The sequence below is a fragment of the Podarcis tiliguerta genome (genome assembly GCF_965153285.1).
Source record: "Podarcis tiliguerta genome assembly, chromosome: 8".
In the NCBI taxonomy this organism is placed as follows: Eukaryota; Metazoa; Chordata; class Lepidosauria; order Squamata; family Lacertidae; genus Podarcis; species Podarcis tiliguerta.
The window spans coordinates 47900508-47927483 of record NC_139541.1 but is presented as its reverse complement, the minus strand read 5'-3'; the positions used below and the strand labels follow the sequence as shown (position 1 = coordinate 47927483).

At 42.8% G+C, this 26976-nt stretch overlaps 1 protein-coding gene across 3 annotated transcripts in view; it reads right to left on the bottom strand.

The window, feature by feature from the left end:
* CMIP (c-Maf inducing protein) overlaps window positions 1–26976 on the bottom strand; it is a 146694-nt gene that overhangs the window by 42681 nt on the left and 77037 nt on the right. For 2 of the 3 annotated variants that reach the window (XM_083452618.1, XM_083452617.1), the window contains exons 2-3: window positions 17231–17356; window positions 8086–8136 (exon numbers count right to left, since the gene is read on the bottom strand). In XM_083452618.1, coding sequence (XP_083308744.1) covers window positions 8086–8136; window positions 17231–17356 — 177 coding nt within the window. Of the gene's footprint in view, window positions 1–8085; window positions 8137–17230; window positions 17357–21833; window positions 21956–26976 lie in introns of those variants that run through there. The other variant, XM_083452619.1, reaches the window with a different exon arrangement.

The following is a 26976-nucleotide window of genomic DNA, read 5'->3' as shown; positions in this document are numbered from 1 at the left end:
GAGCAGCACTCTGGAAACAGACTCTGGAGGGCCACAGGGAAATCAGTCCTGATATTACAATTTTACATTATGTATGTGTCACATACACATTTCCACCTATAGCTGGTATGCCAGCTAAAGTTCCTTTGGAACAGAGATGACTTGGCCACAGTACTCCGTGCTCTGGGAACTTCCAGACTGGATTAGCGCAATGCCCTCTATGTGGGGTTGCCCTTGAAAACAACTCAGAAAAGTAAAAAAGTCCAAAATGTAGTGGTCAGGTTATTGGCTGGGGGTGGAGGAAAGGTGGGATAAAAATTGCAATGAAGCTCATATAACTCCTGTTCCAAAACAGCTGCATAGTTTGTTTCCAGGCCCACTTCAAGGTACAGTGGTGCTTCGCAAGACGAAAAGAATCCGTTCCGTGAGTCTCTTCGTCTAGCGGTTTTTTCGTCTTGCGAAGCAAGCCCATTAGCGGATTAGCGCTATTAGCGGCTATTAAAGGTTTAAGGGATTAGCGGATTAGCTGCTAAAAGGCTATTAGCAGCTTAGTGCCTTAGAAAAAGGGGGTGGGGAGCAAAAAAAAACCCCCAGGAATCGCAAGGCATTTTCGTCTTGCGAAGCAAGCCCATAGCAAATTCGTCCTGCGAAGCACCTCCAAAACGGAAAACCCTTTCGTCTAGCGGGTTTTCCGTCTTGCGAGGCATTTGTCTTGCGGGGCACCACTGTACTTATTTTAGTGTTTAAAGTCCTAAACAGCTAGCAGCTTAGGTCCCCAAATAGCCGTGAGATTTTCACTTTCTCCACAGACCCTTTCAGGTTAATCATCAGTAGACAGGACCCTCTTGGTAGATCTACTGCCCTCAGAAGTTTGGGGTGCAGTGGCCTGGGAGAGGGCATTCTTTACGGCAGTCCCTAATTTGTGGAATTCTTTCCCAACAGAGTATATCTGTCTTCTTCACTAAAGAACTTTCAGCAAATGCTGAAGATGCACATCTTTACCCTAGCTTTTGACACCTGAGATGTGTGTTTTCAAGGCCTATCCTATTCCTGTGACTGTAATCTGTTTTAACTGGTTTTAATCCTGAATTTTAAATGGCTGTAACCTGCTGAGGAAGGGCAAGTAATAAATCTAATAATAATAACAATACTTTGACTACATCTGAAACTAATTTATAGATGGTGGTTCTCCTTCTTTGAGTCATTGATGTTTGTTAGCTACCTCCTGGGCCTAAGTGCTTGTTAACTCTGTTAAAAGCAGGTACCAGCTCTGGAAAGCAGGGCCTTATCTTTTTGTACTTTGACCTGTTATTCATAGGAAAGGAGAGCTCATGGAGATTGCATAGCCACAAAGCATCCCGTTGCAGAGAAATCAGGCCCGATCTGCCTGTTGCCCAGGTAACCGGCCTCCTGTCTCAGCCTCAAGGCTGAAAAATAAATGCATCTATCTATCTATCTATCTATCTATCTACACACACACACACAAGCACACACAAAACATTCTCTATAACTAAGAGGCTGGCTCTGAATAAAAGCAGAGATGTCTCAGCAAAGGAGCTCCTTCTATTAGTTCTAGCTAATCTCAAAAACTCAGCACCTGATTAGCCAACAATGAACATTCATCTCCTAAGGGGACTCCTTTTCAGATCAATTTCTAATTTAGCAAAGACCATTTCACCACTGAGCATCATTCAAGGCAATTACATTTCCAAATCAGATTAAAAGGGATGCTTGTCGGTCCTGATTTTCCCCCCCATTTTATTCTCCACTTTTTGCAATTGTTTTCCTAGCCTCCCACCCCTCATTCTCTGTTCCTGCCCCCGCCCTTTTCCTTCCTTCCCAGAAGGTCTTTCAAGCACTGGGAAACGTTTTAAAAATATATATCTGTTTACCTACCTATTTTATTCTCCCTTCCTTGGAAAAACGTGCTATTTTGCTGTGCCTTTAACCCAGCTTCACCATAAATGGCTGTGAAATGGACTTCTCTTCCCTGTGCACCTGCATCATCAGTGTCGTCAGCAAGATTGCTCCAGAAACGTGTTTGCTTCAGAGAGCTGCTTCTACTGCAGGACCCTCAGGGATGTCTCGGGTGCTGAAATTTGCAGATCTGATGCACTACAGCAGCTTTAAAAAAACTTGAGAGCTGGCGGGGAGGGGAATAGGAGCTGCTGAAAGCAGAACTTCCCTCGACACCCTTATTTTGCAGGGAAGTGTCACATTTCAAGAGGGCTGTTTCCATCCAAAATGATTTATATCCGCGCATCTTGATGCCAAAGAGCATCAACAGAGCACCAAAACGGATTCCTGTACACCAGCCGTTGAAATAAGCCAAGCATTCTCCTCCTCTTCTTTTTCTCAAAGCAGTTGTAGATTTTAAAGAGCAGCTTGCTCAGTTGCTGAGAGGAAGAGGATCATTTGCTCGGGGGCTCTTATTGTGTTTGCGTTTTTCCCCTTCCTTTGTGGTGCTGATAGCGGCCAGCTAAAATCTCTGGATTCCTGCTCTAGAGGCATCCATGTTTCAGGATTGGCTACATGCATATATATACAGAGAGATTATATAGAATACCCTTAGGCAGCAAGATCAAATACAATCTGCCCCTGTTAGCAATCTCCCAGAGACCCTTTTTCAATTACATGCCCTCCATTTTATACATACTCACTGATTTTATCTGTGTTTAATGATGATGGTTTAATGTATATTTGTTTTGTATTTGATTAATTTGATTGTTTGATTAATGTATAATCGTTTTGTGACTTTTAGCTGTGTTCTATCTACATTGCTTTATTTGAAAACCACTTGGTAAAGAGCTCCTGTTGAAAAAAAATTCTAAACTAATTTCTAAATAAATGATTTGCGGCGTAGCCGTGTTACTCTCTTGCAGCAAAACAAGGAAGGCACCTTAAAGACTGACGGTGGTATCACAACATGGAGTCAGCCTTTACCACTCTGGTGCCCTCCAGATATTTGGGGCTACATTTCCCATCAGCCCCAGCCAGCATGAGACGTGCTTGTTGGGGATGATGGGAGTAGCAGGCCCGAAACATCTACAGGGCACCAGATTGACAAAGGCTGGACTAAGTCCAACTCAATGTAGATCAACTGAAATCAATGGATTTAAGTTAGTCACACCATAATGCTTATGCCACAACACATTTGTCAAGTTCCCTACCCTCCTTTCTTAGGATATTTTATCTTTAAACTGGTCTTGGACCGAGCAGCCCTGCAGTCATGCAAACTAGTTTCTGGTCGTATCTGCACCATACATATGAAGGCGACTTACATCCTTTTAACAGTCACGGCTTCCACTTCTCTAAAGAATCTTGGGAACTGTAGCTTAAAGGTACTGGGAATTGTAGCTCTGTGAGGAGTTCCCAGGATACTTTGGGGGAAGCATTGGCTGTCAAAGTGGTATAAATGTGCTTTCAATGTATGGTGTGCCCTCTGTTAGGAAGACAGTCTGTGATTCAGGAAATAAAGGAGCGTTGTTTTCTCAGCAGATAAAAATTTAAGAAGTGATGTCTCACGGGGCTCTGCCACGTGTTTTCCTGCCACTCAAAAAGCTCCTTGACCCTGACATTAACCAAAGCCGCCCAACATTCAGCAGCGGAGTGCAGAAGCATTAGAACGTTATTTCCATGACAAAACAGTCGCATCAGGCCACATCTTCTGATCCCAAGGATTTTGAAAATGTTTTTCTGCACAGATTTAAAGGCCGCAAATGGCTTTAAATGCTGTTTTGTTTTTGTTTTCGAAAACAAAACTTTGTTCACTCAACAGCCCTATTTTTAAACCAGCACCATGGCAACAATACCGTAAGGTGCATCACACGAGGCTTCACCGCAGCCTCCATCCACTTACCCTTGCCGGCTTGCAAGGTAGAGAAACAAACATACTGAATTTCTTGTTTACCCTGCTGAGCATCGTCCTCCCTGCAAGTCTATCAGACCACCTCACGGCTGGCCCCGCCCTGTCACTTGAGCCAGGATGGGGTTTGCACAAGGTATACAAAGGGAAGAGGGTGCCTAACCAGAAATGGGTTTTTGAGAATAATGAAACTGAAAGCGCATATAACACTATACAAGCAGCAGTATTGTTACAGAGACGTTTAGGCTCTGGACTTAAGGGGTCTCACCTTTTTAGATGGCAATGTGCATTACAGGGTTGGGAACCTCAGGCCTGGGAACTGAATGTGGCCCTCCAAGTCTCTCTACATGGCCCTCAAGACTCTTTGCAGGCCACACCTCCTACTGGCCCTGTACATCCTTTTTGTGTGTTTTCGCCTGGCTGGAATGTACCCTTAAACTCTGCTAGTGCATCTTGCAGAGAGGTGTGTGTGTGACTGTGTATAGAAACTAGCCTCATGTACAAAGGTAACATTTACATTCACTGTTCCTGCAGCCCTGAAAAAAATTATCAACCCTTGTTATTACTTCCTTTCAAAATCTGGCAAGCCAGACCAGCTGGGCCTGGGGCCACCACTGCCCATTCTGTCGAGGGGGAGCCTGGACATCGGCCCCAAAGTCCTACCCTGACAGCGCCATTGTGTATAACTAATCTTGCCCCGACATGCCAAGCTGAGTAACGGAGAACCTTTAAAAATTGCTTTGCTTCTTTCCTAGCACATACCCATCATGGTCTCCAATATTTAGCAGAAGGCAAAGTGAAGCTTTAAGTAAATATTATGGAAGCTCATAGTACGGCAATGAGAAAACCGTGATGACCGAATCGCTTCAATGTGGTCCAGTGTCCTCCCAAAGAACTTCAGATGCACGTTCATAACTGGACTCAGGGGGTCTGATTTGCTATGCTTCTCTATCCTCCCAGCAAAAATAAATGTAAAAATATAAACACTGCTTATCTCCCAGTGATACTGCCCATAATGCCCGGTGCTCTAAGTACTGGAAACATAATGAGATGTAGAGCCAAGATCAGCAGGAAGGGCAGAACTTCCTCTTTGCAGAAGCCTGTTTCCTTAAAAGCCTGTCACTGCTTCTGGCCTCAACAGCAAAGTGATCCAATCTTAAGCCATTTTGTGCAGGAGAGAATCTGTTGGTTGCAAACACCTCAAAGCCCAGCAATTAGAGGTGGTCTATGACTTTTTTTATCATGGAACAGTAGTGTGATCTTTTTCACACATTCACGGTCAACACTTTACTGGCCAGGTGCAATTACTTGCAAAGTCACATGCCTCAGGTAAGAATAAGCTACAAGGCTTTCATTGGTGCTGGACAATTACCTGCGGAAATCAGACCCAGCCTCTGGTTACCCATGTTCTAGTCACTTCTAGGCTGGATTACTGCCATGTGCATTGCATAGGGCTGCCCTTGAAGACAGTCCAAAATTTTCAAATTGGTTCAGAAAGCTGTCAAAAGACTTAATGGGGAGGCATTGTTCTTGTTTGTTACTATGTTATGAATTTTTGTGTTTTTATATTGTAAACCGTCCTGTGAGCCTCAGATGAAGGGCAGTATAGAAATTTAATAAAAAAAGAAATTAGAAGAAGTAGAAGAAATAATAAAGCCAATTTTGCCTTTATCAGCTCCATTGGCTACCTATTTATTTCCTGCTTCAATTTCTGAAGTCCTAATCAGCAAAGCTGCTGGTTAATTTTAGATTCTAGACTTAATGTCCTTAAAGGCTCTTTAGATTATAACATTACTTCTTCACTTGCCACAAATTGGAGTAAGTCAGCTGTGCTGTGTTTAAGGGCCTCCTGTTTATTCTGCTGAATGGGGCCTGTGCCCCCAAAGTCCTAATCTGATGGCACCACTGCTCTAAGTGGCCTAGAAATAATCACCTCAATAATCACCTCCACCTACAAGGATGAGCTCAGAATATTCTCATGGCTTCTGAGGACCTTCCTGTTTCTCCCTACCAGCCAAAGAACAGCTGGTTAGAATAAAAGAAAGGGCCCTTTCACCTGCAGTACCTGAATACATTTGTTTGCTTCTTTAACAAATTTTATATGCCACCTCATTGTAACCTCTAAGTGGTTTACAAAAATATGAAATAAAGCATTAACATTATCAATAAAAACAGGTATTTAACAATATTCAAAATATGATTAAAATAAACAGCATGCTCTGGTCCATGGGGTCACGAAGAGTCGGACATGACTAAACGACTAAACAACAAAAACTAAATATAACACATGAAACTTCTACATGTCTGGATAGGCTTGCCTAAACAGGTGGTGAAAAGAGTACATGGCAAATGTGTTGCCTGGTGTCAGTATGGAGGGAGTTTTAAAGTGCAGGTGCAGGTGCAGACATTTATTACCAATGTGAAAGAGTGTCCCTAGAGAAGTTTGTTTGGCCCCTCCTTTGCCCAGTTTTTAAACAGGGTCTTAAGACTGTTTATTTGAGTTAGAATTTGCAGCCAATGCCAACTTGCTGGTTGGACTGATGGGAGTTGTAGTTCAAACCATCTGGAAGACAAGGTTTTTAGAAAATATGCTGTTCCTGGTATTTTTCATGGTGCTGTTTTATTGCCGCTGTGGATATTTTTACTGCTGCATTCTGAGGCCAAACTATATGCGACTATTATCATGTAGTTTGGTACTTTCTTTAACCAGCAAGGGAAGAGCTGTGCTGGCAGAGTGCGGAACCTCTTCTGCTATTGAATAAATGAGTTACTGGTTAACCTATACCAGTTGCTGGCATCTGCAAGTGGGGAGAGCTGCTGTTGCTTTCAGATTCTGCTTGAGGACCTCCTGGAGACATTGAGTTGGCCACTAAGAGAACAGGATGGTCTTACTCCCAGGTAAATGGGGTTAGGATCGCAACCAGTCTTCTGAAAGGGGCTGAGGTCCTGATGCAGTCTAAGCCAGGAGTGAGCAGACTGTAGTTTGGTAAGGGGACTGGGGATCGTAGCTCTTTAAGGGGTAAACTAAAGTTCCCAGGATTCCCAGGAGTGGGGTGGGGTGCGGAAATGCTTTCAATGTATGGGGTGATAGTCAACCATGTTTTACACAGAATATAGCCACTGAAATTAATGGACCCGTCACCATTTTCTCTTCCAGCTTCAAGCAGCTCAGTGTTTAGCGGAGGATGGAGGCTGTCTGGAAGACTTAAGGAAAGGACCACTTTCGTTCCCCTGGACGTTGTCTGTGGGCTGATGCCTTAAGACACATTCTCTGGAAACTCTCAGATTAATGTCCTGGCTATGACGCTGCCCCCTGCTCTCTGAAACATGCCAGCCCTTCGCCAAGATAAACAGCTCAACCTTAACAACTCTTTGCTGGCAATAAAATGCCCGGATATAAAATACATTGGTCTTGATTTAAGGGGGCATGGGGGGAGGGCAGAAACTTGTAATGTTTTCTCCTATTATTAAATATAAGTGGGGCAAGCTGAGGCAATTTAGGAAGCTTCTATGGAAGACCCAGTTCCTATTACATGGCTAATGTCTACAATGTAGGAGGATTAGTCTCCAAAAACAAGTGCCTCATCTGTGAAAAATGTCAAGCCTTTCTCTCCCCCCCCCTTTTTTTTTTTGTTTGGCTGTGCATCACTAAAATAATGCTGTCTTCCTCCTGAGTGACAAGAAGTTTCAAGGGAGGAGCCACTGATGGGGGTCAGGTTCACAATGGAAACATATGGGGTCTTGTGACATCTGCGTATTTACTACAGGCTTGGTGCCAACAGCTGGCAAGGTCAGGCACTGTCCAAGGGCCCTAGAAGGACCCTTCACTGACGTGACCTGGCTGCACCACCACTCACCATCCTCCCACCTGAGTGGGGTAGCTGTTTTAGCAGTGGGGCAGGAGTTACTGCTTTTGAATGGGAACAGAGTTCAGTTCTCAACCACATTGGCTGATTGACTGGCTGCCATTTTAATTTACCCAACATCCAATGCCCTGCCCTGCATATATACAAAACTGCATGTAGTTCCATAAAATTTTTACATTTCATAAATCTACAGATAGATGGAATGATCAGAGTTTTAAAAACGCCACAGAATTCTAGCCATTACTTGAATATACACTAAAGAAAAAATTACAATCCTGGTGAATCATCTTAATTTTGACTAGCAGAAGTGATCTGCTGCCCAACTTTGTTTTTGCATTAGTCCCTTATTCGATTTACAGAATACAAAGAGCTTACCTTCCATTGCAATGAATGAAACCACTGATCCCTCAGGTAACTGTTTGCAGCCTACAATATAAAGAAAGAGAGAGAAAACCAATATAAATGCAAGCTTTAGATTCTACTAATGCTACACACCATTAAACCAAAGCACAAGCCAATCACTCGCAGAGTTTTTAAAAGCTGGAAGCCACCCCATTCTTTCATTTGGTTGAAACAATTATCCTTGCACATCCCACTCCTGGATTTCTGCTAGCTTCAGAACATGTCCTTTGCGTGCAGGAAGGACTGTTCTCTTAAAGCTCTGAGAGGAGACAATTCCTGCTTTGCATGTGATCACTTTCAAAGCCAGCAGTTAAGTAAAGGCGGAACTGCAGCACCAGCCTTTGCTATAGTTGTAAAACACGGCCACACTTATCCTTTCTAAAGAGCTGGCTACCATGAAATGCAGCTAATGCCCTTCTACTTCAACCCATAATGCTTCCAATCCAGTGGAGCATAATTGTTTCTCAGCTACAATTCCAAGTACAACAGCTGTGGCAGCACGTTGGGTTATAGTCAATGATAGCCCGCTAGTCCTACTCAGTAAGGAGACCCACTGAAGCTAATGAACACAACTAAGATAGGTTTATCAACTTCAATGGGTCTAACAGAACTTAGGAGCACTGTAAATGTTGGGAGTTAAATGGAAATGAAATGAAAAAAGTGCATCTATGGCAATTTAATTTCAAACTTAAATGTATGCTAAATAAGCACAGCTTATCATCTTAGCATTGCTGAGTTTAGTGAACCACTGGCTCTATTAAGACGCACGTAAGTAGAATTAAACTTATTGCATCTAAAATACACCAAATGATAAAAGCAAAGTGAGAACAGCAGCCAAGAAATCAGCAGCTATAAACCCCATCTTACTGCTTAAAAACAGTAAGGACTTGTCCAAACCAGAATATGCTATGTGTTTACAGCTGTCTGCATCCCCATTTAATTTGCACAGTCCACATGATGCTACCCTCAAACAACACAAGACTCTGTGCTTTCCCCCTGTAAATTTGGGTGTAGCCAATATTGGCCTAGTCAATGCCACAGTCCCTAAGGGTGATGCCCACGGCAAAGAGGAACTGAACAGGGGCGTTGGTGTGTGAGAGAGGAGCCAGGTGAAAAGACTGCCTGGGAGCACAGGGCAGCAGTCTTAGCACCCCCAGGATTGAGCTAGGCAGACTGAAAGTACATAACAGATCTAGGAGTGATACAGCAGGAAATGTTAGCTCTCCAGGAACAGCTGACTCCAGAATCAGGAAGAACATGGCCCATGGTGGTAGTATCCTGGCTTGAAATGTGATGCAGGGAGAAGGAAACTGGTAAAGTATGATCACATCTTACAAACATTTAATTTGCGCGATCTCAACCATACGCAGTTGAAGGCCTTGTGGTTGAAATCCTGCAAGTTAAATGCAAGCAAAACGGAAAGCTTAAAAGCTCTTTTTGTGCCAGGTTTTCCCAAGTATGGAAAGAGCTCTCTGCCTTACGTGGGGGTGGGCAAAGCCCACACAGAGCGCAGGCTCTGGAAAGCTAGGGATGCTCACACAGGGACAGTTTGTGTGTGTACTCATTTTCCTGTATGCACAGAGCCCTTGGAACTGAACCCCTGCATAAGATGATGCGGCCGTACTGTAGCTAACCTGATGCATCCCTGGGCCTGAGCATTGTAGCAAGCAACATCAGAGAAGTCTGTGGAGAAGTGGGCTGGCTTGTGCAGACTTGGTGGGAAGCAGACCAAGAGAGCCCGGCATGCTACAGGCCCTCTGACAGATGAGCCGCATTGCTAGACTCCGCACTCCCACCGTGCTGCAGCGTCAACCTCTGTTGACATCTGTATTACTCAAGAGGACTGAGAGGAATGGTTTGTGCAGGGAATAAATTGTTACAAAGAACACAGTCATCTTTGCTACAGCGCCCTTTGCGTAAACTATCTTAACAGTCGCAGTCTTCAACAACAACTAAAAGAGAGATGGGAGAGGGAGAGAAATCTGTTAGGAATCATTTTTGCATACAAGCTGCCTTTCTTTTGGTGTGTGGCCCATTTGCCACGTTTGCTGTAGCAACACTAATGTGGCTGTTTGTCCCACCACACCCTACATTAGAAGTGGGCAGACATCAGGCTTGTGGGATCTACATTTAGGCTTAAATAATTCTGAGCACAGGGACTTGTCTTGAGTACCGGAACAGAATGGAGCTCCCAGTCCTTCCACACACAAAATTCCACTGCAGGTTAGCCCAAGCTTTCCTCATTTACACTGGAGATTTGTCCACCAGGGAAAATAAGGCACTGCCCTTCCAAGCTCACTCTGCTCTCACATGCCTGCCTGCCTTCTACTTACAACCAATCCAATGGGTGGTACTGACTGTCAGTTTCCTCTTCTTTCTGTGTTGCCTTTGTAGAATTCAGCAGAGAGCAAGAAGGGGACAAAACCAGAATTAGCTGACTCTGCCTGTCATTAGCTCTGGTTTGCCTATTGTTGGTCTCCCTGTCTTCTGCCCTATCAGTCCCAATGGGGACTGATCTCCACAGCTCATTTCAGCAGTGTAATTTATTGCCATTGTCTGAAATCCATGCTGCTCTACTTGAAATCATCCAAGAATCTGAGTTATATTCAGATCTACCTCCCTCCTACTCCTGTATTAAATTATGGACAAGTTTAATCTGTGCAGCCTAAAAATGCCAATGGGATGTGCAGCAATGAATTTATTCATTTTCTTCTTCTATCATCATCATCATCATCATCATCATCATCAATATCTTAGGTTTCCACCTCTCCAGTTTCCCCACCAATATAGTATTTCAAATGCCAGTTCCTACATTTGCCAATTCTGTTGGTTTGTATTTGTGACCTGCCTTAAGTTTGTTGGTAGCAAAGCAACACATTAAGAGAAAAAAACAAAAGTCGTCAATTTAAAAAATGCCAAAAGCAATGTTTGATCATGAACTGTATGCAATTATTATTCTGTTTTGCCTATGAAACCTGAAAAACTACAAAAAGGAAAAAACCAAGCTTTCAAGAGAAAGAAATAGACCCCTATATTTAGCAAACTATGCATCTCCTCTGACCTGTTTGCTTGGGCAAGCCATGGTGCACAAACAGGTTTTGCACAACCCTTGTAATATAGTACTGTAAAGGATATTTACTATGCAAAGGAAGGAAATTCTGAAAGGTGGATATCAGGACTAGAACCTAAAATAGAAAACAGGAGCTAAAATAAGGGGACACAGAGATGAAGGTACATGCACGTAATTGTATTCTAATCTAGATAAACCTTTTCCCTGAATTTACCCTGGAAGATTCTTTTGACAAAATAATAAATAAATAAATTGCCATGCTGTTCAAAAACCGATGAGCTGCGTATTATCTGCAGCAATTGTTATGCTTATCAGGAATTTCTGTTCCGTTTGTTTTTCCTTCTGGGTATACTTGATTACCAGGAATAGACTTTAAAAAAATAGCAACACCATAGGGTATAACTCAGCCAAATTTAGAACCCAGTTTAAGCAAACACCCAAAGGGGAAAAAACTGCAGGTTTGGTTTCTTTAAGCCCAGTTTTCTTCCTAAACAGCCCTGAAGCAAAAAGGTAAGTTGAACAACAACAACAAATCCTTAACATTTATGCAGCTTTTTCAAGTGTTCAAAATGAACCATATATGTTATCTACAACAACCCTGCATGGTAAGTCGGATGTATTAGGCCTATACTGCAAATAGGATGCACACTCATCTCAGAATAGCCATACATGTGTGACTATTTTCCATGTCACAGGCACTTCCTCACCGCAAGTTTCTACCTCCCTGTCTGTGTAAGGTACATTTGATAGTGAGAGGTGTATTTTACATAGCCATAGGAACCTAGGAAGTTGCCATAATAGCTAGTCTTTCCAGCTCAGTGTTCTCTAAACGGCAGTGGTTTTCCTGGCTTTCAGAAAGGGATCACTCCCAGACCTAGCTAGAAATGCTGGAGATTGAATTTAAGACCATCTGCATGCAGATGCTCTACCATTGAGATACCACCCTTCCCGGGAGTCAGAACCCATCCCTAATACCATGTAAACTCACTATGTAATGGAATGTCATGTGGCATTTGTGGGGTCCATGGAGCAGCTCCCCCACCTTGCCAAGGCCTCTTATACAGTGGTACCTCGGATTAAGAACTTAATTCATTCTGGAGGTCTATTCTTAACCTGAAACTGTTCTTAACCTGAAGCACCACTTTAGCTAATGGGGCCTCCCGCTGATGCAGCACTGCTGCTGCACGATTTCTGTTCTCATCCTGAAGCAAAGTTCTTAACCCGAGGTACTATTTTTGGATTAGCGGAATCTGTAACCTGAAGTGTCTGTAACCTGAAGCGTCTGTAACCTGAAGCGTCTGTAACCTGAAGCGTACGTACCCCAACGTACCACTGTATATGGGGAGGGTGTTATGACAGGAATGGCTGAAGAAGAGGGAAGATTGAGTTCTGTTGCACTCAGGTCCTGTTTGGGAGCTTATGCAACAGACATCTGATTGGCTACTCTGAGAACAGGATATGGGACAAGATGGGCCTTTAGTGATCCAGCAGCCAAACTCTTCTTAAGCGCTTACCTTGAGCTAGAGGGCCCAGTTCTCAGGAGTAATAGACTACTGGGGACAAAGTCTTCCCCGTGAGCAAGGTAAGGAGGCAAGAAGTAGATATGACTAGAAACTTGCATCTGAAGGGCAAAGGGAGGAGGTGATCAAAGAGAACTGAGGCCCTCTCTGATCAACAGAGAACCAGTAACACAATGTGGAGAAGGAACAACACCAAGCCTCTGAGGTTAATGTTCCTGAGATCATTTTATACCTACACTTGTGCCTAAGCTACAATAGCAAACCAAATTCATGCCAGACTATTGGTTCATCTAGGTCAGGCATAGGCAACCTCGGCCCACCAGATGTTTTGGGACTACAATTCCCACCATCCCTGACCACTAGTCCTGTTAGCTAGAGATTATGGGAGTTGTAGTTCCAAAACATCTGGCGGGCCGAGGTTGCCTATGCCTGATCTAGGTCATTAATACCTGCACTGACTAGCAGTGACTTAGCAGGGTTTCAGGCAGGAGTCATCTTCCCAGCCCTACCTGGAGATGCTGAGGACTGAACCTGGGAACGTTTGCATGCTAAGAAGATGCTCTACCATTGAGCTATGCTTCTTCCTCAAAAAAAGATTTTGTCACTTTTTAAAAAAACAACAGCACTGCAATAGTCTAGTCCCTGAATCTAAAGTCTCATGTTTGTATTGTGTTACCACATCTTTAAATTCAAATTGATTTCTTAAAAATTTGACCTCCCAAGTGTTTTAACACCACTATGTGTTAATCAGGCCACATGGACACAACTAACTTAGGCCCATTGATTTTAATGGGTCTACTCTGAGTAGAAATCAGTTGGCTTCAACCCAAAGCTTCTCTTTCTCTATCTCAGGGGTGAACCTCTTCCACCCCAAGGGCCTCATTCCCTTCCCAGCAACCTTCTGCAGTTGACATGACAATGGTGAGCAGAGCCAGAGGCAACAGTGCCAAGAGCAAGGCATGAAAATTGTGCCTCAAAGGCCAGAAAGAAAGACCTGGAGGGCCTGAGGCTCCCGGTTCTTGAGATACATAGTGCACACACACTGTGATGTGTAGAGGAACACAGAATTCTGACTTGACGTCCAGAGTCTCACCCTTACCTTCCATTTTGCCACAGAGAAAGAGAAGCTGTTGCGTTCCCTGTCTAACATACCTTTGCCTAATTACCTTCTTCAATGTGTCATGGCTTAAATATAGCTTTCCCATCTGAATTCCCCAAGTAATTGGCTTCTATTTTAGTGTTCTACTCCTGGCTTGTCGAGCACCGGGATTCTATCCAGCAGAACCCACTTGCAAAGGGAAAACCCATTCTTTTAGCTGCATCCGCAGACGGTCACGCATCGCGGATCCAGACGCAACAGCTCTGAGTGAAAACATACGGGAGCAATTGTGTCTGCGCTGCGACGCCAGCTATTCTGTATGGGAGCCCCGTTCAGCCTCTGCTAGAGGAGTCCAACATAAACATTCATGGCAGCCCAGAATCCATTCAGTTCCATTATCGGTGCTGATGAAACAATATTATGACCTCAGGTCCCCAAGAGGAAAACATCTGAGCAAATCATTCCTTTTCTGATGCCCATTTCTCACGACTGCTATTAATTTGCTTTCAGAACAACAGCAACAAAACACGGCCGTCCGCAGCAGATAAAAATCTACCAGGCCTGCCAAACTCCCTTTATACTTGGCCAGAGGCTTTGAATTAAAGGTTGTTTTATCGTTTTTCACCATAAACACTCCCCTCCTTATCCCAACAACTCCCCTTAAAAAAAATCAAACTAGGGGAAAAAATGAGAATGCAGAAGGATAAGGATTTTTTTTTAAGTGTGAAATCATTATAGAATCATTTTTTAAAAGTTATTTCCAAGTTATTTCCAAGTTATTCTGGAAATAACTTGGAGCAGATCTGGAATTTTAGTTCGTGACTAGAATTGATATGTGAATGGCATTGAATGAAATGTTAAGAACTTAAGAGCTCTGCAGGATCAAGCCAGTGGCTTATTCGGCATCCCCAGAAGATAGTTCAGAACACCAAGTATATGATCCTTGACAATATTTGATGAATGGTATGCAGGATTAACTAATAATAGATAACATTTGGTAATAGCATTTGACATGTTTAGGGGTGGAGATATTTAGACTGTCTGTGTGGGATGAGAACAATTTTGAGGGTAGGAGTGTTACATTTCCCTGGCATTCCCTTGACACTGAACATGTCAATGAGAAGGTCCCATCCTAATCTTTTCCCTGACCTGCTAAGTCAGAGCGGGTGGAACCTCTGGTCTGTGCACCAGTTACTTTTTTTAAAAAAATTATTAAGTTTTCATTTTAACATCTCGAAATAAACATTTACATAATACCATATAATGTAAATGTTTATTTCGAGATGTTAAAATGAAATTTTACAAATCAGTCCCCATACAAAATCCATTGAAGTTGGAAAGTGTCCCCGGATTCATTGAAAAAAATCTGGCAACCTTATCTTAATGCTACCAGCATTTTCAGATGTGTACACTTCCATTTATATGGAAAATATCAGCAAAGATTTTCATTCCTCTTTAAATGTATATTCTTCTTGTTCTCTTAATTATTCACTAAACCTGCTAGTTCCGTATATTCTATCAATTTAAGACCACTCTCACTTTCCATTTCTGGGCTAACAGAACACGAGCTGCCGTTGTTGCATACGTAGAGAAGTTTCTCTGATATCTGGGAACTTCCGACTGTACTATCCCTAACAAAAATGCCTCCAGCCTTTTTGGGAAAGTTGTTTTAAACATTTTTTCATTTCATTGTAAATAATTTCCCAATATTCTTTAAACTTTTTGCATGCCCACCACATATGAAAGAAGTTCCCTCCCTTTCATTACATTTCCAACACAGATCTGATTCTGCTTTATACCTCTTAACCAATCTACTTGGTGTTAGATACCATCTATAAATCATTTTCATATAGTTCTTTTTCAAAGTATAGAATGCAGTAAATTTCAAATCATTCTTCCAAAGTTTCTCCTAAAATTTAGGTCTATGTTGTGCCCTATATCCATTGCCCAGTGTGTCACTGAGGCTTTAACCAGCTCATCATTTGCTTCCCATTCCAGTAGTAATTTATACATTTTAGACACTGATTTATCCTTATTCTGTATTAACTCTCTTTCAAATTGTGAGCTTTGGTCCAAAAACCCATATTTCTTATCCAATTTAAACATATTGTGTAACTGGTGGTATTGTAACCAATCTAAAACTTGGCTCCTTAAATCTTCTATTGGTTTCAATTTGGGTTCACTCCCTGTGTCCAACAAGTCTCTATATGTGGCCCATTGTCTATCCATGTTGATTCTCTTAACTGTAATTGCTTCAATCAGGGATAACCATAACGGTGTTTTTCTTTCTAACAAAGTGTTATATTTCTCCCAGACTCGATACAAATTTCTTCTAATGACATGGTTTATAAAACTTTTATAAATTTTAGCTTTCCCATACCAAAGACATGCATGCCAGCCAAATTTTAAATCATGACCTTCCAAATCTAAAATGTGTGCATTTTCCAACACAATCCATTCCCTTAACCAACACAAACAGGATGCCTCATAACATAATTGCAGTCGGGCAGGGCAAAACTTCCTCTTTCTTTTGTATATATCAAAATTTTATGTTTAATTCACAGCTTTCCCTCCTGCCAGACAAATTTAGAGATATCTTTTTTTCCATTCCTAGAGGCAGCTAATCAATCAGGATTGACTGGAATAAAAACAATATTCATTTTGATGGCTGAAATTCTGCCAAGTAGAGAAAGCTTCATCCTGTGGTCTGTGGACCAGTTACTGGCAGGAGGGCATCCCCACATGGCCCACAGCTTCCCCACCTGTCCCTGCCCATGCTCAGCAATGAGGCCTGGGGAAAAAAATCCCAGAGAGTCCAATGGAAGGATTTCTGCAAGGGTAACTGCTGCACATGCAGTGGTGTGAGTCTTCTTCGAGTCTGCAGCTGGGCAGGAAAAGCAAAGGTCTGTGTGAATGAATAGGTGTATGTGTGCTTGAGTGCAAGAGAGAGCGACTAGAGTGTGGGGGACGACGACGAATGGGTGTGTGTCCTGTGTATGAAACAGATGTAGAGATGTATATGAATATATGGATATGTGCTTTGTAAGGGATGGGGTGCATGTCCCAACTCTGTTCACCTTCACACTACCCTCTTCATCAATTTAGGAATTCAAACTGAATGGTCGAAATCATCTCTGTTTAATGGCAAACTCTTTTTTCCACCAGCCACAAATAGATGTTTACTTGGTACTATTATCTCAGGGCAACCAAAATCTTCCCCAAAGGGTCAAAAAGCTTTCTCATCCTGGCACAAATCTGTTAGTAAATAACAAAAGCCAATCACAGGCAATGATCATCAGTTCAACCTCGTATTCACCAGAGAAATTGAATTCGTATTCACCTCGTATTCACCAAACAGAGAAATTGAATTCAGCACTGGAAAGCAAGGAGCAGGGGTTGTTTTTGTTTTGTTTTTTGCGGTTACTGTACCTGCAACAAGACTGTGCCTCCAGGGATCGTGAGCTGTAAACAATACTTAGGGGCATTCTCCCAAGAGAGCAGCTGAACATCTTCAATTGAGCTGTAGGAAATTGAGTTTTCCATGTACCCGGTTGGCTGCAGGAAAAACAAATGAGATAAAAGAGATTTAGCTTAGCACATCAAGAAGAAGAAGAAGAAGAAGAAGAAGAAGAAGAAGAAGAAGAAGAAGAAGAAGTTGTTGTTCCCAATAAGGGTTTAGTCATGAAAAATATAGTTCTTTGCAAGACACCATTTGCCCAAATCAATGTGAAAGAGAAACATAAGAAAAGGTTTATGAAGTATTCTACTATTTTATACTTGTTGGGGGAGGGGATGAACAAAGATACCCCCATCTGTGCTAACTAAGCAACAAACACCGACATACGTACATGCTAAGTTTAGGTAGGGGTAGCACTGGTGAAGAAACACAGCCTGTCTTCATTTAAAAGCAGGGTATGAAAAGAACAGGAAGGACTATGTGTCAGTGCTAAGAAATCACTGATTTATTACGCGTATGAATCTTAGCAATATTTAAAATGCCCCAAGACTCACAACCAAATCTTGAATCTCAAAGGGAGTGGGGGAATCCTTTGATGTTTATTTGGGATTAGCAAGTAAGTGGTGGAAGGTGTCCTGTGCATGTCGCACTGGATCTCTTCCCTCCTGTTTTTGTTCCACCGTTACAAAGCAGCAGGATCAAACACACACCAGATAGCCAAACATTAAAGTTGTCAGCGAGTCTTAGGCCTCTGAAGATGAATCCCACCCACTTGGCAGAGATCGGCATTTGCACATGTGACAGGCAGCTTCGCGATTTATATAGGGAAGCCAAGGCAGCCCGGGTGCAAGCTGCAGCCCCTTCTGCATCAGTGCAAGCCTCCACTCCCTGCAGGGGTCTCCATGACATCTTTGCAAGCAGGTGTGAGTCACAATTGTTAAAAATAAAATGCAGGTTACAGTTAAACATAAAAGTAGGACCTTGCTGTGCAAGCAAGGCTTGGCGCAGGAAAGTGGTAAGAAATGCACAGATACCTTCCAAATTCCTCCAATGTATACATACAGTTGCCATCACAGTGCCCATGGATGCCCATGTGCCCTCAGAGGCCTTCCCTGGTGCCCACAGGGTCCCATTCCCCACCAAGGTTAATTCCACCCCAATACACTCTCCACATTAGCCTTGGGAAAAAGTGCAAATACTTTCCCCACCAACCATAGTCAGTACCAGCTAGACATACCTATCCTGTGAGAAACTCGCCAACCAAAATCTATAGTGTTGGACACCATTCTAACTCCAGGCAGAAATCCTACAGCAGGATAAGGTGATAGGATCTTGAAGTGTGCGAGATGGACTGTGCAACAGGTGGGAGAGGTCACTGCTTAATGAAACAGAAAGCTAGCATACCAGAATGAAAAATTATAGCCTAGTCAACTGGGAACTGTAGTGTAAAAATTCGAAGGGCTCCAGGCTGTGCTATGTTGTTATGGCACGGATAGAAAATCCCTGCTGAAATACCACTGATATTTAAAGACACACAACACAGTATCATATTTTTACTTTTGAGAGGCTATGGTAGTTTTTATTTTGGGGGTGGTTTTTTGTTTTTCTGCAATCACATAATTTCTTCCTGGCTTGAGAACCTCTTAAGTGGTATTTCCTAAATAATATTTTTTTGTGTTATAATTTCCGTATTTGCACACAGTGTGTGGGAAAAAAGGAGGAAAAGAAAGGCACCTTATTTTCCTCACTTCCTTCAAACAAAGGCAACTGTTTTGCAGGAAGCTGGATAACCTTCTGTTTATTCATTTACCCACAATATCATTCCACTCTTGCGATTGAAGTCCCAGGGGTTTCTCCTGATAACCAACGTCATATACAACCTGCTAGAGAGCAATTATCTCGTTCTCACAGGAAGCCAGAGACCCAAGATCCTTTGGTGATCAATGGTTGCAACATTACAAACACTGAAGAATATAAAAGCAGCATGCTTAGGGTCTGCTTTGCTCAGGAGATGTTATCTAAAAACATAAGAGCACCAGGAGGCAATAAATACCAGTGGAACATTTCTGGGAGGGGGAGCGTTTTCCCTTTCGTCTAATGAGTGCCTCAAATGATACCCATTCTCTCAAACTTTAAAAAGTAATTTAGGCTGCCAGGAGTTTGATGAACAAGTTGGTCCCAAGACTGCAAAGTCCATATAGAATGCTCAAGATGAGAAGTGATTTGCATTTGCAGTATTTAGGAAACAAAGGAGATATATACTTCAGTATAGCTGGCTTAAACTGCCATCTCTGATGAATTTCATGGGGTCCCATAGAGACCATGATGAAAAACACAGGGAATTGTCAAAGAACTGGAGTTTTCTTATAGGCTTCAACTGTGAGGTGACATAGCAGGTTGTTTTATTTGTTTGTGTGTTTGTTTGTTTGTTTGTTTGTTTGTTTGCTTGTTTCTTGCTTACTGCAGACACTTTACTGCTCCCCTATCATTTTGCTGCTGTGCTGCACTGAACTATACTATGGTTTAGCTCTCCCAAACAAACCATAAGATGTAAACCACAGAACAAACCTATGGGTTGAAGCTCATGCTATTCCTACTCAAGAGTAGACCCACTAAACTTAATAGATATGTCTAACTTAATTTCAGTGTGTCTACAGACCCCTCAGATTCAAGAACAAAGCCACCTTTGATGCACAAACACAACCCTTCAATAAGGGACATGGGTAGTGATTCAAACCACTCTCCCACTCCTATATACTTGTTGAGCAGTGCTCAAGATGGATCCTGTGCCAGAAACAGTTCGAGCTAAAGGAAAACCTGTGGATCTAAATCAAGCACAAACTAGTTCTGATGCCTAGGAATGGCAATGCCAATCAGCATGAATCATTATGCTTTCATAAACAAGGAACCCAGGCAGTAAGCAGTTAGTGTGTGTGTGCTTTCCTTAAGTAGATGCAACCAATGAAGAAGCCACTGTACTGCATGAGCTTTTGAGATGCCCCGCACCAAAACGTATCTACTGAGCAACAAAAATTCTGCAGGGCTAAGAAACTACAAAAGATAATAGAATGAAAGAGGTAGAAGGGAGTTTCCAGAGCATTTGCTACACGCAGAAAATGCAGAACACTCCTAACAAATGGGCTTATCCAGCTTCTGCTTGAAGACTTCCAATGAAGGAGAGCAAAAAACAGGGTAGAATTTTAAGGGAGTTTCCCACTCACAAGATTAACTGAGAGCTAGTGTGCTATGATGAGCAGGCTATCAACCTGCAACTGAATTCTAGGTTCATATCTCAGCCATGAAGCTTACTAGGTGGTCTTGCCCAAGTCTCAGTCTCTCTCTCTCTCTCTCTCTCTCTCTCTCTCTCTCTCTCTCACACACACACACACACATACACACACACACAGCATGTTAAGTATGCACTTTAACCACTGAGAAATGGTCTCCTTCCTTTTTAATAAACTAACGTATTTTCCACATGTTTAGTTTAGTTAACTGTGTGTGTTTGTTTTTTAAAAGAAACACTTGCATTTCTTTCAGTTTCAGAAAGATTTATAAATTGTTGACATATAAATCTTTGTTGCTTTGAGGCCAAGGGATGTCTTTGGCTCATGACAACCGCAATGCCAAAAGATTGTGTAAATCATAGACTTGGAATCTGTGTGATGTGCTTGATACCCAAGTGGAACAGCCAGCCTCTTTTTCCTTAAAATTATTCCAGGAAGTAGCAACAGAATAGACACAGAAATTCTGTCCAGTTGTTTCCATGGAAAGTTAAAAGAAATGAAGAAACAGGATCTCTGATATGAATGAGTCCTCCACAGTAGTGATTTCAACCTTTCCAGATCAATGACCTGCCTCTAACTCCATCCGGTACCCACATTTATTTATTTATTTATTTATGTTATCTATCTATCTATCTATCTTGCATGCGCGCGCACACACACACACACATTCAGTGCTCTCTTTTTTTGGTAAAAAATGAGGTACTAATACTCCTTTCCTGATCGAAGTTCTCTGGGTGCCAGCACAAGATGGCTGCCAGGGGGAAGCAAAAAAAAAAGAATTATATATACAAGAGGAGACCATTTTGTGGGCGGCTTCCGTTCCTGGCTCATGTGCATGTCAGTGGAGCATGCCAAAGCCCACCCCAACGCATTACACCCCACCCCCATTTTGCCCTCATCCAGATCCAAAAGGACCCATGTGTTAATTGGATGTGCACAAAATGGTTGCCGCCTGTAATTATATCTCTCTGCCGGTCTACAAATCTTGTTCTATCTCTGTCTCTTCTTAGTCTTCCATTTATTAATTTGCAGTATTTATAGCCTGCCCTGAAACAAAAGTCCTAAGCATGGAGCACAACAAGAAATAAAACAATATTTAAAATTCGGTTAACAACAAATGTATAAATACAGAACGAGAAGAGCTGCAAGGATTAAAAGAGGAAGACATTGTAAAAGGCCCTGTATATTTTTAAAAAATTACTGTATTTTAAAATATTTTTAAAATATTAAACACCTTTAAAAAAAATTAAAAAGACTATTGGGTTAGATGTAAAGCCTGGCAACTTGCCCAAGACCATCCAGAGAATTTCATGGTCTCCCCAGTCCAAATCCAATGCTTTATCACTAAGACAGGGAATCTCAGGCTTGTGGCTGAATGTGGCCTTCCAGGCCTCTCTCTATTTAGCCTTCGGGACTCTTCCCAAGCTATGCTGTTTCCCAGGACACACCTCTGTAACTTCCCAAGCCCTGCTCTGCATAGGGCATCCTCCTCAAGTGCTTTTGCCTAGCTGTTATGCCTTGCTGAATGGAAAGGTGTGCTTACATAGAAACCCCTGGCTTTTGCATGGCTGGAAAGTAGCTACTGCACACATGCATTACTCTGCCCACTTTTGTCCCTGATGCCAGCCACCCTTGGCATGTGGCCCCTGGAAGGTTGCTCCTGAGGGCCTTCAGGCTGAAAAGGGTCCCCCAGCCCATGCCCTAACGGCTCCTGTGACCACACTGGTTTTCAAGAAGAGCTGAATAGAGACAAAGACATTCCTGGAAAAACCAAGGTCTCCAGAAATTCAATACTGAATTAAGAGATCGAAATCATACCCATCACATTTAAAGTGGCTACAAAAGTGCATGTCTATTCCACCATAAAGGCCAAGAAGCCCCAGTTAATTACATAGCCATGTCCACAAGTGGGATATCTATGTAACTTCCTGTCTATGTAACTTCCTGAGCCAGTAGGTCTGGGAGGAATGTAGCAGTTAAGGTGATTTAAAACCATACAGAAAGGTGGAATTTGATACACATATTGTCCAAGTTATCCTGTACTCTGGGGTAGCCAACATGGTGCCCCCCCCCCAATGCTCTTGGACTGGAACTCCCAACATCCCTGACCATTTGCCAATGGTGTTTCAAATATATGCAATTTCACTTACATGTGCAGTGCCTTGAAACGTAACCCCTGCGTAAATTGGAAGTTGCCTGTATACCTGCTTAATATTTTAGCTCCATCTTTCAAAAGAAAAAAAGTGCTTAAGTTTATGCTGATTGTTATAGACTACCTTTGGCCTTCTCGGTAGTGGTGCCTGCCCTGTGGAATGTCCTCCCATCAGATGTCAAGGAAATAAACAACTATCTGACTTTTAGAAGACATCTGAAAGCAGCCCTGTTTAGGGAAGTTTTTAATGTCTGATGTTTTATCGCTTTATCATTATTATTATCATTAATTCTGTTGCGAGCTGCCCTATTGATTGTATCTTCCCTCCCCCTCTCTTCTTGCTGATCTTAGTCATAGTTTCCCGATGACTTGTTCGGATACTAAGGAAGCTGAGCTGTTTGTTCAAGAGTCTAGAAGATCACTGCATCACAGAATGTCTGCCCCATGCAGGAGTTGAAAGAAAATAAAAAATCTAGACAAGGAAATGGGACAGCCAGTCCCAGAAATGTGTAAGTTCAAAAATACAGATGATGCAATAGGACTTCAACCTGATGTTGTAAGAGTTCTTTCAAGTGGAGAAACTCTATAACCATGAGCATTGATGATGCAAACAATTATTGGATCCAGACTAACTCGCTTTCACTTAGTTCCAAATGAACTCAATGGGCTTCAGCTAAGCCATGGCTGACTTGTCCCATTAATTTCAATGGGGCCTAAGTTCAACGGGCTTAGCTAGTTTCCAACCCAATTTCTGTAGACGCAATAGGGCTAACATTAACAGCTGTGGATAAACCTCTCCCACCTCAGTGAATTAGTCTAATCTCTTGTGAAGTCATCTGTACCAGTGGTCATCACAACATTTAGTGGTAGTATGTTCCAGAAGACAATTATGTGTTGAATATAGGAGTACACTCCCAACCCCTCTGAATCTCTTGCCCATCAGTTTTGCCAGATGTTCCTGAAGTATTAGGCATTATAGGGGCAGGGGTAGCCTCCCTTGCCCATTTCCTTTAATATTTTGTCTAGTACAGTAAGGCTCTGTCTTATGCTTTTATCAAGGGATAGGCAATTTCACTCACAGACACACCAATGTTATTGGACGACAACCTCCACCATTGTTGAACAATGGCCATACCAGTTGGGGCTGATGAAAGATACAGTTCAGAAACACCTGGACGCAAAATCAAAGGGCCAACTTGCCCAGCATTCCTTCTGCTGCCTCCTTCACCAGAACGAAGCAGACAGGCAGCTTGGAAATCCAACCTCCATTGTCCTGATGGAGCCAGCTGGCCCATTTTGTTCACTTTCATCTCTATATACAGCCTCATACATTTTTAGGCGCTTTATAAGGTGGTAACTGTCATCAGGAAAAAATACCTAGAATATCCCTCGCAGAAGTAGTCCTTGCCAAAGCCCTGTATTCCCAGGGAAAGAAAACAAGGGAGCGGGGGAGAGCGAGAGCGAGAGAAAGACAGCTCTTTATCCTCACTCTCAAATTGTACAGTAACAAGAGGAGCGAAAACAAACAGAGTTAGGCTTGATTCCCATGGCGACAACGGGCTATTTCATCTGCTTTGTACTTGGGGGCTTCTGTGGCAACAAATGCAAAAAAGCTGAGGCCAGCAAACCTTTGCTTGCTTGGGAGTCATCTGCCTTAATATCATCCCGGATGAAAAAGGGATATGAAATATGGAATGCCACCTTTATTTTCATTCCTTGCAAAACTGACAAACGCGAAGGATTAGGGATGGGGAAATAGGTTGCTTTTGCTTCCTCTGTTTCTCATCTAAATGGTTTGATTCTGAGAAGGGACTTAAATGCAGATCTTCACACCTGCATCAGTTTTGAGATTATTATTATTATTATTATTATTATTATTCAAAGTCCTCATGAAAATTTATCAGTCAATAAACACATTTTTGCAAAGCAATTTTCCCCAATATAATGCATTTTTGAATGTTGTTTCCACTACTACATGAATGTACAGTGGTACCTTGGGTTAAGTACTTAATTCGTTCCAGAGGTCTGTACTTAACCTGAAACTGTTCTTAACCTGAAGCACCACTTTAGCTAATGGGGCCTCCTGCTGCCGCCACGCCGCTGGAGCACCATTTCTGTTCTCATCCTGAAGCAAAGTTCTTAACCTGAAGCACTATTTCTGGGTTAGCGGAGTCTGTAACCTGAAGCGTATGTAACCCGAGGTACCACTGTATATTCACACTTTACCCTAGCGTATGCATTACTTGACCAGAAATTTGCTATGCAAAATTAAGAGAAGTGTGAATTTGGAATGATGGCTATGTTTCAGTTCTTGTATTGCATCGGAAAGTGTGAATTAAGTAGCTTGGTCTTTATTTATTAACTGAATTGAATTCCTCCCTCCCATCCCTAGCCAAGCCCAATATTGGGGCCAGCTGCCTAATTCTATACCAAGAGTTGCCAATGTGCCCCCCCCCCCCCGGATGTTGTTAGACATTAGCTCTCATAAGACCCAGCTAGCATGGGTGTCTGTAAAGGATCATGGGAGCGATATCTGGACAACACCCCATTGGCTATCCCTGATCTGTCCCTGGTCGGGGACAGAGGGTGGCGCTTGGGGGGGAATTGTCATCGCGTCACTCCTTGGTGTGTGGAGTGCCTCAGGGTGCAATACTCTCCCCCAATGCTTTTCAACATCTTTATGCACCCCCTCGCCCAGCTTGTCCGGAGTTTTGGGCTGGGTTGCCATCAGTATGCCGATGACACCCAACTCTATCTGTTGATGGATGGCCATCCTGACTCGGCCCCAGACACACTTATCAGATGTTTGGAAGCTGTGGCTGGATGGTTACGTGGGAGCCAGTTGAAGTTAAATCCTTCGAAGACAGAGGTCCTTTGGCTGGGACAAGACGATATGGGATTGGGGGGGCAACTCCCATCTCTTGCGGGGGTGCAATTAGTGCCAGCACCGTCCGTTAAGAGTTTGGGTGTAATCTTCAACACCTCCCTTTCCAAGGAGGCGCAGATTGCAGCTATAACAAAGGCGGCATTTTTTCATCTCCGCCAAGCTAAGCAGTTGGCTCCTTACCTCTCTCACCCTGACCTAGCCACTGTGATCCATGCGACGGTCACCTCCAGACTGGATTATTGTAACTCGCTCTACGTGGGGCTGCCCTTGAGACTGACCCAGAAACTCCAGTGGGTGCAGAATGCCGCGGCGAGACTCCTTATGGGGTCCTCGCTGCGAGATCACATTCACCCGGTGCTATACCAGCTGCACTGGCTCCCATTGGAGTACAGGATCAGGTTTAAGGTGCTGGTTTTAACCTTTAAAGCCATATACGGCCTAGGACCCTCGTACCTACGGGTCTGCCTCTCCTGATATGTTCCACAGAGGAACTTACTGTCTTCAAATAAAAACATCTTGAAGGTCCCAGGCCACAGAGAGGTTAGGCTGGCCTCAACTAGAGCCAGGGCTTTTTCGGCTGTGGCTCCGATCTGGTGGAACGCTCTGTCACAAGAGACTAGGGCCCTGCGGGACTTGACATCTTTCCGCAGGGCCTGCAAGACAGAGCTGTTCCACCAGGCCTTTGGTCAGGGCACAACCTGACTCCCTCCTGTGGCAGTCTTCGCAGAGCTCTGGCCCAGTGGTTGCCATTAGTTTGATTTGAGTTAATTTTATAATGAATAATTTTGGTATGTTGTACTATTTTATTGTTGTTAACCGCCCTGAGCCCGGCTTCGGCTGGGGAGGGCGGGATATAAATAAAAAATTTATTATTATTATTATTATTATTATTATTATTATTATTATTTACATCATTCTACATATGGTGATCAAAACTGCAGCTGCTCTTTTGAATGCTTGGAAACAAAACTTAGGGGCTCTTGAGTTTTTGTGATGTGGAAGAACAAAAACTGAATCTTACACCTCTTGCCACAGTGTTCTAAATGTTTTGATTCTGAAGAGGAGGAGAAAAACCCCTACATTTTGGAGAAGAGATGTACAACAATGTCCTAAATCTGCTTCCAACCCTGCCCTACATATTTTGAAATTGTAATTGCAAAGCAATTCCAGTGGGATATGTTGCCAGACATCAGTTCTGGTTCTTCTGCTTGCCTAGCACACATATTTTATTTATTTCATCTCATTGCTGCATTTCCTGGAAAGGAGTTCAAGGTGATGAGGTTATTTCATGTTTATCCTCACATCACCCCGGCAAGGTTGTCCAAGGCCAAAAAGCAAGCTCCATTTATCTATATTTCTCTTCTTATATGCTGCGTTTTGTCAGATGCCTAT